Below are 13,398 nucleotides of genomic sequence, written 5' to 3' on the forward strand. Positions count from 1 at the left end.
ACTTCCCAGAGCTGGAGGGAGGAGTGAGTCAGCCGCGGGGGCGGGGGTGAGGCTCTGACTCACACATTCTCAATGCCTGAGTCCAGCCTGCCAGGACCTGGGCAGGCCCTGACCGTTTTTCAGGGAAGATCTTGAGGAGAAATCCCAGCATTTAGTGCCCCAACCCTGTCATCTCTTCCCAAAGGCCCCAGGTTCCAAACTGAAACCATCATCTGTTCAGCAATCTTTATTCAGTTCTGGAGGAGGGGAATGCCTCCCTTTCCATGCTGCTGTCCCGCTTGTCCCTCCTACCCCAGGCTCACTGTCCTGCTCTGTTGGGGGAAGGTCTTGGTGCCCAAAGGCATGGTCTGGAGGAAAAGCAGGGCACCTGTCCCCTTCATGGGGGTGTTCTCCCATTGTGGGGGAGAAGACGGGTGGGCAGGTGCACTGCCTGCCAGCATTCAGAGCTCCATTATTTCCTCAGCTTGGGTTGCAGGGTAGTGGGAGGCAGGAGTGTCCCCTAGCCTCAGCAGCCGGAGGGCCTCAGGGATCAGGTTTCCAGGGTAGCGCCAGAGAAGCAGCTCAGAGCAAGGACTCCTGGAAGAGGAAAGGACAGGACACAGGGCTAAGGCTGGCCTGACAGAGCCACCTCAGGTTCAGGTCCCCAGAGGCTTCTGGGCTGCCTCCACCTTCTAAGGAGCCAAGATGAGAAAAAACAGTGGTTGGCTGTCTGTTAAAAATAGCAGGATGAGGCAGGGCCTGGAGTTTGGCTCCCAGGACAGGGTGTGATCCTCCACAAGTTGCAGTCAGTGGATAGTGGATGGTGCCTACCTGAGTCGGGGCAGAGCTGGGGAGAAAGCCAGCCGGGTGCTGCAGTAAGGGTGGTCATTATGAAGACTGAGTCGAGAGAAGTGGGTGGCCATATTCTCCTCAGACAGGAACTGTTTTCGAAGGGGCTCCCTGGGGAGAGACCAGGAGGCAGGCAGACTGGGATATTCAGAAGGGAGGCAGGGTGATGGAGACCTAAGGTGACAGAGATCTTGTTGGGAGTCCCTCCCTGCCCCCAAACTCACAGCTCCTCCTCCAGGCGCCGCTTGGTGCTCATGGGCACAGCTCCTTGGAGAGGGGAGCTGAGAAGAAAAGAGAGCTAGGTGCACTCTACCCTCTTGGCCCCATCTCCAAGACCTGCCAGCCTTGAGCCTGGGGCATCAGCCAGGAACCCCCTAGCCCATCTCGCTCAGCTGACGCCTAAATCACCTTCACTATCCCGGGCCATCCAGCAGCCTGCCTTGGAAGTCTCCAAACCTGTCTCAGCTCATGCCCAAGCCCTGCTGATTCGCCCCACCGTGTGTCGTTATGCAGAGAGCCCTGAGCCCCCAGCCAAAGCTCCTTTGGCTCTGGGAGGTTCTCCCAGGGTCCCCCACCTCCCACACACACCTGGCGTCCAGACCTCGAGGCGTCCCCGGGGCAGCTCGCGGGTCACCCTGGGCCGGACTCGGCGGGTCTCGCTCCAGGGGCTGCTGAAGGATCATTTGGGGTTCGGGGTCCTGCGGCAGAGGGGTGGGATCCTGGAGGCAAGGGCGGAGCTCTCAGGGCGTGGCCACGCGCGAGAGGTGTGGTTTTAGGCGCGAGCGGGGACGAGATCCCGCGCAGGCGCGGTAGATGGGCGGCGCGCCACTGGAAGGCGGGTCCGCTCGGCGGGTTTGGGGTAGGGATCTGGCGTAGCAGGGCTGCGGGGGACTCCACTTAGTGTCGGGCCGGGGGTCTTCGCGACGTTCACCTTAGTTCCTGGGGCTCTGGTGGTACGCGGCGACCGCCTTCCGGCCGAGCCAGCTGGCGGTATTGGACCGGTGGGACGCCGCGAAAGTGAGCCTTTCGGCTGCACGTCCGGATTTGTGAGGCTGCGTCGCACGCGGAGCGCTCTGGGACTTGTAGTTTTCGAGATGGAACGAGCTGTGCCGCACACTGTGCCTCTGGGTCAGGTGAGGCGGGCGTGGTGCTTGATGTCTTCTGGGGTTTGTAGTATATGCCCTTTTCAGAAGGGGCAGGCAAGGAGTCATGCCCTGAACCCTGTTTTGCGTGGGCTGTTGGTAGGACTTGGACTCTGACCTCGGGGCGGAAGAGTAACCCAGAACTACCTCTTGAGCCTAACATGAAAGTCAGAGGATAGGGATTAGAAGGTAGTACGTTTTTCTTTATTGGGGTGATGGAGCCAAGTTTTATGGTCTTGCAACGAGGCATCCCTGTGTGAAGCTCTTTATGTACAGTAGTTCATACGATGGTGACAGAGTCTCCCGTGAGTTCTATTTAACAGTTGAGGAAACTTGGAGGAGAGGCTGGGTGCATGCTCAAGGTCCTACTAGCACCTCGCATCAACCCCCACCCCCCACCCCTGTTCTCATCTTCTTGGAGCCACCCCTCGGATTGTATAGGCAGATGCCCGCTTGGTGGGCCTCAAGGGAGGTCTGAGAAGTATGGGCAGTGGCTGAATTGACAGCAGGGGAACCAGGAAGAAGTCTATGGATTAGAGTTCCCAGACAGCCTTTATATACGCCTCTCCCCACAGATGGAAGTGTTTCAGGCCCTGCAGCGGCTGCACATGACCATTTTCTCCCAGAGTGTTTCACCCTGCGGGAAGTTCCTGGCATCTGGCAACAATTATGGGCAGATAGCCATCTTCAGGTACCCTTGTCTCTGCTCCCCAGCACCCATTGGCTCTGGCATTTGGCCTTCACAGGATTCATGTCCTTGCTTGTGGCTTACGCACCCTCTTCTCTTTCCCTTCAGCTTGTCTGCTGCTTTGAGCTCCGAGGCCAAAGAGGAAAGTAAGAAACCCATAGTGACCTTCCAAGGTGGGTGCAGCCATTGAGTTTGGCTTAGACTCCAGGCTAGAGGAGGGGAGCAGGACAGGGTCACTCAGGTTCTGCATTTTCGTTTAGCCCATGATGGGCCCGTCTACAGCATGGTCTCCACCGATCGACTTCTGTTCAGTGCTGGAGACGGGGAGGTGAAGGCCTGGCTTTGGGTGGAGATCCTCAAGAAGGTAAGGAGTGTGGAGCTGGGGGTCGGGGGGCACTGGGGCACCCAGCCCCAGAGAGAGCCTTTGAGGTCACTCAGTGTTCCCCTCCATGAAGGGATGTAAGGAGCTATGGCGTCGTCAGCCCCCATACAGGTAAGCCAGGGCCACATGGGCAGAGGGCACATGGGGGTGCAAGTGCTGCCTCACGAGAGCTGACCCTGCTTTCCCTCCCCCAGGACCAGCCTGGAAGTGCCTGAGATCAATGCTTTGCTTCTCGTCCCCAAGGTCTGAGCCCTTTGTTACTAGGGTTCTACCCTGCCCTGTTTTTGGCCCAAACCGATCCTTCCCCCAGTGTCTGTCCTGGTTTGACATTGACTGCCAACTCCATCCTGCCTTCCTCTGCAGGAGAATTCCCTCATCTTGGCAGGGGGAGACTGCCAGTTGCATACAATGGACCTAGAGACGGGGACCTTCACGGTGAGAGGGCCCTGGAGCTGGATGGTGGGGGAAGGCATTCTTCCAGGATCTCATTCTGAAACTGCCCCTCTCTTTGCAGCAGGCCCTCCGGGGCCACACAGACTACATCCACTGCCTGGCACTGCGGGAGCGGAACCCTGAGGTGCTGTCAGGTGGTGAAGACGGGGCTGTGCGGCTTTGGGGTAAGGGAGTATCTGGTTGGAAAGAAAGATGGGGGTAAGGGAGGCTAGGTGAGTAGAGTACCTCTCATGGTTCTTCCCCCACAGACCTCCGCATGGCCAAGGAGGTCCAGACAATCGAGGTCTACAAGCATGAGGTAAGGGCATGCCCCACACTCTGTCTTCCCCTCTCCCGGGGCATCTCCTAAGTCTTCATCTCCTCTCTTCTCCTCCCTCTCAGGAGTGCTCAAGGCCCCACAATGGACGCTGGATTGGATGTTTGGCAACTGACTCAGACTGGATGGTGAGCCACACAAAGTGTAGGATGGGGTGGCAGCTCCGGGCCCTACTAGCTGAGGGCCTGTGGCTTATGGTGGCTGGGGACCCCCACCTCTCTGCCCAGGTCTGTGGAGGGGGCCCAGCACTCACCCTGTGGCACCTCCGATCCTCCACGCCCACCACCATCTTCCCCATGTGGGCACCACAAAAGCATGTCACCTTCTACCAGGACCTGGTAAGGCTCTCTGTCTTGATTTGCTACTCCTGCCGGTTCTCATCTCCAGCCCTGGCCCCTAAATCCCCTCACTGTTCTCCACAGATTCTGTCAGCTGGCCAGGGCCCCTGTGTCAACCAGTGGCAGCTGAGTGGGGAGCTGAAGGCTCAGGTGCCTGGTTCCTCCCCAGGGCTGCTCAGCCTCAGCCTCAACCAGCAGCCAGCAGCACCTGAGTGCAAGGTGGGTCTTACAAGGAGCTATGGCCGTCCTGGGAAGCCAAGCGTGTGGGCAAGTCAGTCACTCTTCTCTTGCTTCCAGGTGCTGACAGCTGCAGGTAGCAGCTGCCGGGTGGATGTGTTCACCAATCTGGGCTACCGTGCCTTCTCCCTGTCTTTCTGACCTCCAGCAACCTCTTCTCCCTCCAGTCCAGGGGTCTGGACTGGTTTTTCTTTTTACAAATAAAATTTCAGGCTTTTTTTTTATGTGCTTTATTCCCTAGAAGGGAGACTAAGTTGGTATAATGATTTATATATTACTCTGATCTTGATACATAAATAACCATCCCCACCTCTTGCCAGGGGTGCCAGGGCCAGGGGGCCTAGTGTCCTAGTACTTAGAAAAGACCTGTATAGATTCAGAAAATAAATAGCTCTGCCCCCACCTGCTCCCTCCACCAACCTGGGGCCTCCTGATTCCCAAAACTGGGGCCTGCTCCCACTAAGCCCCTGCCCAGTCTCTTGGGGTACAGGAGGGTTCCAGCCCCATTTGGAGAACAGTTAGGGCCCTGTCGCTCCATTGGCCAGAAGAGGAAAGTAAGCCAGAGAGGGCAAATGTGGGCCCCTTCGCCCGGCCCTCAGGTCTTTCGGAAGAGGTTGCTGAAGAAGCCACTGTCAGGCCCAGGGCCCCTGCGCAGCAAGAAGCGGGGCATGTGGCGTTGCGGGGTGGATTCCGCTTCCAGCAGTTCTTTCTGGCGTTGGGAGCGCAGCTGCTGCCCAATCACCACCTGCATGTCGTCCTGCGGTAAGGTCAGCAGGGTGGGAGAAGCGAGAAGCCGGTCAGCCCACTGGTGCCATCCCCTCAGGCCCACCCCACGGACCGGTCCTTCACCTGCCAGGCCTCCAGCTCTTGGGTCAGCGCCACCTTCTGGCGTATGGTGCGGAGCAACTCCTGGGAGAGGGAGTCCCGCTCCAGAGAGACGCGGCTGAGCTCCAGGGACAGTTCCAGGGCCCTGCAAGGGACAGGGGAAGAGAGCTGGTTAGAGGGCTCTGGGACCTCCTCGAGCAGGGGGACGCGAGCAGGTGGGAGCTCTGCTCGGGCAGGAGTGGGACCGCTAACACAGAAACCAAGGAGGTCAGAGGGTTCCTGAGTCAGAGTGGGGATAATTATAACCTATATCACCAGCGAGGCTTAGAATGACCAGAGTGCCCCGGGGGTCTTTAGCCCTGCTGAGCAGGTAGTGGATAGTGTCAGAGGCAGGCTCACTTGTTCACAGCCTCCTCCCGGTCTGAGAGGGCGCAACTTAAGGCCTCCTTGGGGTCCTCCAGCTCCCGCAACTCCTTCTGCCTTTGCAGCTCCTCCCGCAAGGACTGTAGCTCTGTCCGCTGCAACTCGACCTGCAGGCGGAGGAGGGGGCAGAGAGGCAAGTAGGCCTCTGGGTCTCCATGCCCTTGCTTTTCCGGGCAGCTTGAGCTTCAGCTCTCTGACCACCCGTTCCTTGTGTGCTCCACAAACACCCCAGGCAGCAGCCGCCCTGTGCTGGAGTTGAATCTTCTGAGCTCCTAGCCTGGTGCGGGGCTAGATGGGTGGTACAAGCCTGCAGTAAGGGTGCCTGGAGAAGCATTGGGAGGTGAGATTAAGGGGAAAATGCACTCCACGAAGTCTTCCTGAAGGAGGGGGCATATAGGCTGGCTCTTGAAGCATGACAGCAAGTTTGTTGGGATGAAGGGTGATCCAGGTAGAGGGGAATTAGTGGAAAAAAGCTCAGAGTTGTAGATGAAAAAGAGAAACTGACATTGAGAAGGGCTCTGCATCCCACACTATGTTCCTGCTGCCCACCTCCTCCTGCAGCTGGGCCACTTCCATCTCCTTTTCCAGTATCTCCCCTGGGCTCAGGGAAGCTCTCTTCTTGGGAGGCTCCAGGCTCTCCTGTTGTGAAGGCTGGTGACTGGATGCCTCCTGGGTCTTCGGGGACAGAATGGTCTGTTCATCAAAGGAATTGGTCAGTGAGGTGTTGAACCTTGGAAAAAGGAAAAGAAGTGTAGTCTGCAGCCCTCCTGGATGACTGTTGGGCCTTGAGCTCACCAGGGCGTCTTTGTGGCCATCTGCGTTCTGGTTCTGGTCCTCGTCGCTGTCAAGGCTATGGGCGAGCTCTGACTGCAGCGAGGCCCCGGATGTGTCAGCTTCCTGGAGGCGCGACTCCTCCTCCAGCTCTGAGACTCGCTGCTGCAGCCTCCGCAGTGTGCTCAGTGCCTCCCTGGCCTCGGAGCGTGCACATTCCAGCTGTGCTAGCCCGGATAGACAGTCAAGCATGGGCGGGCAGACAGACAAGCTGGCGTGGTCAGCCAGATAAGCCCGCTGCTGACACCCCGTGGTGAGCCCACAGGGGGGCGCTGGCGCGCCGTGGAAAGCCGGGCAACCCTCCAGTCTGTGCACCCCAGCTACAGGTGCCTGCTCCCCCATTCCCGGATGGCTGCGTGGCTTGGGCTGGGCACTTCCCTGTGGCCTACACCAATTTCCTTGCCTATAAAGCAGGGCGAGGGTGAGCGTCCCGGCTTTAAAGTCTTCCATCATCCTCCCTCCAGCCGCACCCCATCAGGTAACTTCTCAGAGAGCCTGGCCTCAACCCCACCAGTCAACCTTCTAACTCACTAATTGCTGTCATCCAGCATTTATTGAGCCTTCCTTCTAACCCAGCGCTGTGCCCAATACCTTACCCTCACCAAAGCTTTATACCATTATTATGCCAACTCAAAGATAGTGAAACTGAGGCCGGGTGTTCCACAGTATAAGGAAAGATGCAGGAATCAGAACCCAGAAAATTTGACCACAAAGTGCTGACTCTTTTCATTCCCTTTTCTCTGTCTCTACTGCCTCAGATCTGGTCCAGGTCCCCGTCATCTCTGGCCTGAGCTCTAGCCTTAGCCCCTTTCTGATCTAGCTGTTTTGTTCTAATGCATTCTGAGAGTGTACCACACCTACTTAATACTCTTCCATGGCTCCCGCTTGCATCTGGGCTAATGCCTATGCTCTTGTGGCCCAGCTGATGGGGATCCCAAGGACACAACTCTGGCCTCGTCCCCCGGGAAGACCTGAGGCAGTGGCTAAGGCCCCAGCTGGATGTACCCATGCACCCCGATCCCCCTGGTCACCTCCAAGCTATGCTCCCTCTTCTCACGCCGCAGTAGCAACAACTCCTCATGGGTTGCCTGTAGCCTGCCCTGGCCCTTCTCCACCTCCTCACGCAGGCTTCGGATCTGGGCTTCCAAGTCCTGCCGGCGACTCTGCAGCATCTGGTTCTGGGGAAAGGCCTCAGAGCTGGAGGAAAGGTGCTGGGCCAGCTCCAGGCAGCCCCCAGCACAGCCTTCCTGGCTCAACAGGCCCCCAGCCCTAGCCAGCACTCACCTCCCCCTGTAGACTCTCCAGGCGTGTCCTCAGTTCTGCCCTGGCCAGGGTCTGGGTGTGGCACTGCTCCCGAAGGCCATCTAGTTCCTTCTGAAGCTCCTGCTCAGTCTGAGAGGCCTGGAGGCAAGTGGGGTTGGGGGTGCGGGGTGGGGCGGTGCAAGGGGCAAAGCAGTGGGGCCCTCAGCTGGTGTAAAACTCAATACCAAGCCCAGGGCATCCCCCCAACTGGGACCAAGGATACTGGGTGGGTTAAGGCTGTCCCACCTGGGCCAGTTGCTGGCTGAGTCGTAGGTTCTGCTCGCTGAGTTCACTGAGGGCCTGTGCACGCTCTCGCCCGCTGTCCTGATGCTCTGAGCGCTGTTCCCCAAGTTGGGCCCGCAGAGCCTCCATGTCTCCCTCCAGTTCCACAGCCCTGGCCTCCCACTCAGCTCCTCGTGCTGCCAGGCGCTGGCGGAGCTCATGGTTTTCCTGCTGCAGCCGCTATGGTGGCCAAGATAGAAGGTTAGAGACAGAGAGGGAGAGATGAGACTGGAACAGAGACAGAGAGACCCAGATGGAGAGACAGAGACCTAAGTAGAGTTTGATGGAGTCTGAGACAGGCATGAAAGTGAGAGACAACAGAGGAAGCAGGCAGAGAGCAAGAGGCAGAGACTCAGAGAAAAGGAAAGCGGGGTGGCACAGAAGAAAGAAGTTTCCAGGCCCGACAGGAGGGTCTGACTCCCGGCCACGGGGTGGGCTCCCTAATGCCCACTCACCTCTTGCTGCTGCCTGGGCTTCTGGACCCGACGTTGCAGGTGCCGTTTCTGGTGCCTTAATCTGGCAGAATTTAAGCCCCGACCCATGGCCTCACACAACTAGGGGCTCTGGAGGTTCAGCTTCTGCCCATCCACTGCTCAGTCCTTCTCCCTGAGCTCCTCCACCCCAGCTCCCTCTAATTAACCCGGGCCAGCCCCACCTGCGCCCCATGCCTTTGCCTTCCCTCCCCAAAACCTGTTGAACTAGTATGAGGAAGAGGCTGGCACACCCAAGTGTCCAGCTTGGGGAAGCAGGCAAATTGGGGGCAAGCCTCTGGCTGTCACTCTTTTTTTTCCCTCAAAGTTGGAAGGTGGTGCTAACAGTTATTAGCAGTACTGCTGCCAGGCCCTGTGCTAGCTAGTGCTTTACCTTTTCATTTAACTCACTAGAGTTAGAATCATGAATGTCCTCATTTTACAGATGAGGAAATGGGCTCAGAGACGTGAAATACCTTGCCCAAGAACACACAGTGAATTAGTGAAGCAGGGATCCCAACCCAGGCAGCCAAGCTCTTAACCAAATACTGTGAACACAAGACATCTTTAGGATTAAGCCTACAGGATTGGGGTCCAATTGTCCTGCCTATTGCCCAGCTCTGCTGCTGCTTTGTGGTCAGGAAAGTCACTTAATATTGCCATGGCCTGCCCATCCATCCATCCATCCATCCATCCATCCATCCATCCATCCATCCATCCAATATTTCCTGAGCTCCTCCTGTTCTGGGGCCTGGATGTCAACAGTCAGTGAGACCACCAAGTTCCCTGCCTCAAACAACTTAGAGTCCAGGGGTTTTAGGCAAATAGACACATGCTTCAACTAGGTAGTTTTGGAAGGACAGCTAGGGCTGTAAAAAATCCCCAGAAAGTGATGGAGAGGGGGCGGGGTGGAGGCTCCCTCAGGAGGAAGTGATGTCTGAAATGACTCCTGCAGGGCAAGAAGGAATAGGGCTAAATGCAAGGAACAGTAAATGCAAAGGCCCAGAGGGAACAAATTTAGGTTACTCAGAGAACTGAGAAGAGAGCCCTCCCCTGATAGCAGTGGTGGGAAGCTGGGCTGAGGTCAGGGACTTTCAGGCTCTGGTTAGAAGTTTCGGTTTCATTCTAAATGTGACAAAGAACCATTGGGAGATTCTGAGCAAGATCTGAAACAATCTGATTTGCAATTTTTGAAGATCCTTCTGGCTGCTCCATAGACAATGGACTCCAGGGAGCAAGAGTAGAAAGTGGGGGACCAGTGAGGAAGGCACTGCAGTGTCTGGGACAGAGATGACAGAGGCTATGACCAGATTGGAGGCTACAGAAATACTAAGTGGGTAGCTTCGGAATCTGGTTTAGAAGAATCAATAGGGCTTACGAGTGTGGGAGAAGAGGTCATGGAGATGCTCAGGGTCTGGTGCTGAGGTGAGAAACTGAGATGGGGAGAGTGGGTGATAGGGTCATAACGAAGAATGCCACTTATGTTGAGTTGCCCATGATGCTCTCTTGGAGAGGTACAGGGTGGTACAGGGTGGTGAGCCCAGGTTGGGCTCAGGGCAGTGCTTAGGGCCGATGACGTGGACCCAGGACTCAGTGGTATTCAGGGTGATTAGGGGCCAGATGTGACCCCAGTGTGGCTGACAACAGAACCTGGGGAGAGGAAAGAATTTTTCCTACCTCAAAGGTTGGGTGAGAACTGACCAAGATGATGCATGGAAAGTACTTAGCCCAGAGCCAGGTGGGGAGGGGATGCCCAGTAACTGTTGGCTAGGGTTGCATTATACTGCTGAGGAGGTGGACCCAAGATCCAGAGAGGGCCAGCAGCTTGCTCAGGATCACACAGCCAGGCAGGGGTCTGAATCTAGGTCTTGATTGTCCTCAGAGCCCATGTTCTTAACCACCAAACAATATTGCCAGGCCTAAATTATTCCGGAAGCATCCCCCTTTGGTTTTCTGTCCCCTGCTCACCTGTCTTCCACCTGCCCACCCCTGTACCCTTCCTGCCACTCCTGCTGCCAACTCACTTCCTCCCGCTCAGAGTGCTCGGTGCTCAGCATTTCCAGCTGCTGTTGCAGCTCCTCATTGCGCTCCAGAAGCATCTTGCCAAGCTCTGCAGCCAATAGTAAGTCTTTCTCCTTCTGCTGCAGCTGCAGGGCCAGGTCCTCGTGTTCCTGGGGCCCTGGGCCCCCTCCCAGGAATGAATCCCGCCGCTCCAGCACAAAGGGAAAGAAGCCCTCATCACAGCTTGGGGAGGCGCCACCTGAAAGCAGCCCTGACTGGAAGCTTGGCCCTTCCGTGGAGCTCATGGTTCCTGCAGCGTCTGTGGGGACAGGCAAGTCTGTGTGACGGGTAGCTAGCTGCAGGGTGCTCTGCTCTGCAGTCTGGGGTCTAACCGGTCCATCCCTCAATTCTTCACCTGCCCACTGGCCCTCCCAGTCCTTCAGCCAAGGCCTCCCTGGGCCATGAAGGGTTAACAATCTGTGTCTTGGCTATTCAGCTCAATGTCCCCAGGGTAAACTGAGGCAGGGGGCAGCAGGAAATGGGCTGCCCTGCCTTCTCCCTCTGGCAGATAGTCTCTGCCCCCAGAGAACCTTGTTGCAGTGCTCCGGGACACAGGCCACTCTGCTGACAGTCCCTGCCTCCTTCTTTCTATTTTAGAATCCAGTTCCCAGCCCCTCACCAGCTGTGAGAACCCAGAACCCAGATTCTGAGGCACTAAGGACTCAGGGACTAGTCCAGACCCTTCTCCTTCCAAGAATACAGGGCCTTGGGAATGTAGGTGTCCTGACCCTTTAGCCCCCAGCAATCCAGCCCCCCTCTCTTCCAGAAGCCCAAGCCCCCATCTCCTCAGGACTCAGATACCCTTCTAGGTACCCTGGCCCTGTTCTCCTACTTTCTCAGGACCCAAGGGTTTTGTTTTCCACGCGTCAGAACTCAGGTGCCCAGACACTCAGCTGTTCCCTCTGGTTTCCCAGGGCTCAAGCAGGGCGAGGTAACAGGTTGTGCCAGCCACTGCTGCCCCACCAATCCAGGTTTCTGTTTACTCCCAGGCCCGCCCCTGGGGAGAGGAGCCTGGTGGCACTCCCCTAGGACCTCCCAGGGCCTGGCAGTTCAGGGACTCCAGAGGGAGGGGACACATGGGGCTTCCCTGGCACACTCCTGCCCTCCTGGTCCTCTGGGGTACCCTCCCACCCTGGTCCCCTGGGTACCTCCCAACACATACACCTGTCTCTCCCTTTTCTCCCCTCTCCAGGTGTCCAAGCCCAGCCCTACCAGTAGGACCCAGGTGTCCCAGCAGTCCCAGCCCATTTGCCCTCAGGCTGGACAGGGGTCTCCCTGAGGTGGCCCCTAGGGTCAAACTCACTCTGGGGACCCAGGAGCGTCCTTCCTTCTTCCCCCTCCCCACACCGAGTTGCCGTCAACCCAGGTTTCAGGGCCCCCCAGTCCGTCGAACCCTCAATCCAGGCGTCTGGAACCCAGCCACCGCCTTCCTTCCTGCCGGTGTTCTATGCTATTCGGCTCCAGGAGTCCAGCCTGGTGCCTCCACTCCCCAGCAACCGCACCAGCTCCCCCCGGCTCTATCCCGCCTGAAGCTTGTAGGGCTCTCGTCCTCAGCGCCCTCTAGGCTCTCACCTGCCGACGCCTGACTCCTGCCGAGATCCCGAGATCTCTGCGGTCTCTGATCCCTTCTTCCGGAGGTGGCGCCAGGTGCGCTGTCCACAGGTAAGGGGCGGTGCTGTGGGCGGGGCTGTGGCGCCCCCTGGTGACCGGAATGGCCAGGAGGAGCCCAAGGAAAGTCACCTCAACCCTGGTCAGAGGCACTGACCCATCTTGCTGCCATCAGGAACTGGGCCCATTAACTGGGCACCTACTGTGTGCAGACTCTGCACTGAGTATTGATGTCAGCTCCTTTCCCCTCACAGCTGCTCTATGGGATAGAAAATTATTTTCATTTGTTTATATATTTTTCAATTACAGTTGACATACGCTGTTAGGAGGGAAGACCGCCCCCCCCAAAAAATTGGAATTATCTTCTGGAGGGTGGGCCCATTGTAGTACAGGCTTCCCCTGCTAGGTGAGTGTCCTAGGAACCCATCTGTATCAGTGTGCCTGCTGATGTTGTTATGAGAGGGTGCCCTGGGCTTCAGTGAATTTTTTTGGAGACTCTTTCAGCATTTGCCCATTTCACGATGGTTGATTTACAGGTGCACCTGCCCACACAGCACTGTGTTTAGCAGTTTTTGGACCAAAAACGGCCTGACCCTCAGCCCCTACCCTATCTAGTCACCCGATCTTGCCCTGAGCAACTTTTTTTTTTGTTTGTTTGTTTTCCTGAATGAAAAAAGTCCTCAATGGGAAACGTTTTGCGTATGTGGAAGAAATGAAACAAAAAATGGCAGAAGCGCCCTGGCTGGTGTGGCTCAGTGGATTGAGTGCTAGCCTGAGAACCAAAACGCTGCCAGTTCAATTCCTGGTTAGGGCACATGCCTGGGTTGTGGGCCAGGTCCCCAGTAAGGGACATGTAAGAGGCAACCACACTTTCATCTTTCTCTCCCTCCCTTTCTCCCTCCTTTCCCCTCTGTCTAAAAATAAATAAAATCTTTTCAAAAAATGGCAGAAGCACTAAAACGCATCACAATCGATGAGTTCAAAAACTGTTCCAAGGAGTGGAAAAAATGTCTCAATAGGTATACTGCATCAAGCGAGGGGTACTTTAAAGATGACTGAAGTTTAAACATGTAAGAATAAATACACTTCTTTATGAATAAATTCTGTTTTTTGGGGTCCCTCCTCGTATATTAGTTTCAGGTGTACAACATAGTGATTAGACATTTATATACCTTATGAAGTGTTCACCACAAGTCCAGTACCCACATGGCA

At 56.5% G+C, this 13,398-nt stretch overlaps 3 protein-coding genes across 13 annotated transcripts; 1 reads left to right on the forward strand and 2 right to left on the reverse strand.

Moving 5' to 3' along the window:
* Positions 1-213: 213 nt before the first annotated feature.
* Positions 214-1,894, reverse strand: HCFC1R1 (host cell factor C1 regulator 1). Of its 6 annotated transcripts, none has more exons than XM_054589481.1 (4): positions 1,760-1,894; positions 1,417-1,526; positions 811-1,002; positions 214-576 (listed from the first exon to the last, which is right to left on the reverse strand). In XM_054589481.1, exons 2-4 carry the CDS (start codon positions 1,509-1,511, stop codon positions 441-443), a joined length of 423 nt encoding a protein of 140 aa, XP_054445456.1. In that variant the 5' UTR covers positions 1,512-1,526; positions 1,760-1,894; the 3' UTR covers positions 214-440. The 6 variants fall into 6 exon arrangements, with proteins under 6 accessions (XP_054445456.1, XP_054445455.1, XP_054445457.1 ...); XM_054589480.1 differs by having other exon boundaries at positions 1,417-1,547; positions 1,760-1,877; XM_054589482.1 differs by lacking the exon at positions 1,760-1,894 and adding an exon at positions 1,053-1,109 and having other exon boundaries at positions 811-939; positions 1,417-1,620.
* Positions 1,650-4,593, forward strand: THOC6 (THO complex subunit 6). 6 transcript variants are annotated; one of them, XM_054589479.1, is made up of 13 exons: positions 1,650-1,845; positions 2,546-2,661; positions 2,767-2,831; positions 2,919-3,022; positions 3,114-3,151; positions 3,235-3,283; positions 3,404-3,475; positions 3,555-3,657; positions 3,742-3,791; positions 3,875-3,937; positions 4,037-4,147; positions 4,232-4,366; positions 4,445-4,593. In XM_054589479.1, the coding sequence occupies exons 2-13, from the start codon at positions 2,546-2,548 to the stop codon at positions 4,523-4,525; spliced, it is 987 nt and encodes a 328-aa protein (XP_054445454.1). In that variant the 5' UTR covers positions 1,650-1,845; the 3' UTR covers positions 4,526-4,593. The 6 variants fall into 6 exon arrangements, with proteins under 6 accessions (XP_054445454.1, XP_054445450.1, XP_054445451.1 ...); XM_054589475.1 differs by lacking the exon at positions 1,650-1,845 and adding an exon at positions 1,870-1,961; XM_054589476.1 differs by lacking the exon at positions 1,650-1,845 and adding an exon at positions 1,870-1,961 and having other exon boundaries at positions 3,558-3,657.
* A 386-nt stretch (positions 4,594-4,979) lies between these two features.
* BICDL2 (BICD family like cargo adaptor 2) lies at positions 4,980-10,837 on the reverse strand. Its single transcript, XM_054589214.1, has 9 exons — positions 10,542-10,837; positions 8,012-8,227; positions 7,748-7,864; positions 7,495-7,641; positions 6,428-6,625; positions 6,182-6,325; positions 5,609-5,739; positions 5,234-5,354; positions 4,980-5,141 (listed from the first exon to the last, which is right to left on the reverse strand). Exons 1-9 carry the CDS (start codon positions 10,821-10,823, stop codon positions 4,980-4,982), a joined length of 1,518 nt encoding a protein of 505 aa, XP_054445189.1. The 5' UTR covers positions 10,824-10,837.
* Between the last annotated feature and the right edge of the window lie 2,561 nt (positions 10,838-13,398).

The sequence above is a fragment of the Pteronotus mesoamericanus genome, unplaced genomic scaffold (genome assembly GCF_021234165.1).
Source record: "Pteronotus mesoamericanus isolate MK-2021 breed Mesoamerican mustached bat unplaced genomic scaffold, CSHL_Meso_final scaffold_167, whole genome shotgun sequence".
In the NCBI taxonomy this organism is placed as follows: domain Eukaryota; kingdom Metazoa; phylum Chordata; class Mammalia; order Chiroptera; family Mormoopidae; genus Pteronotus; species Pteronotus mesoamericanus.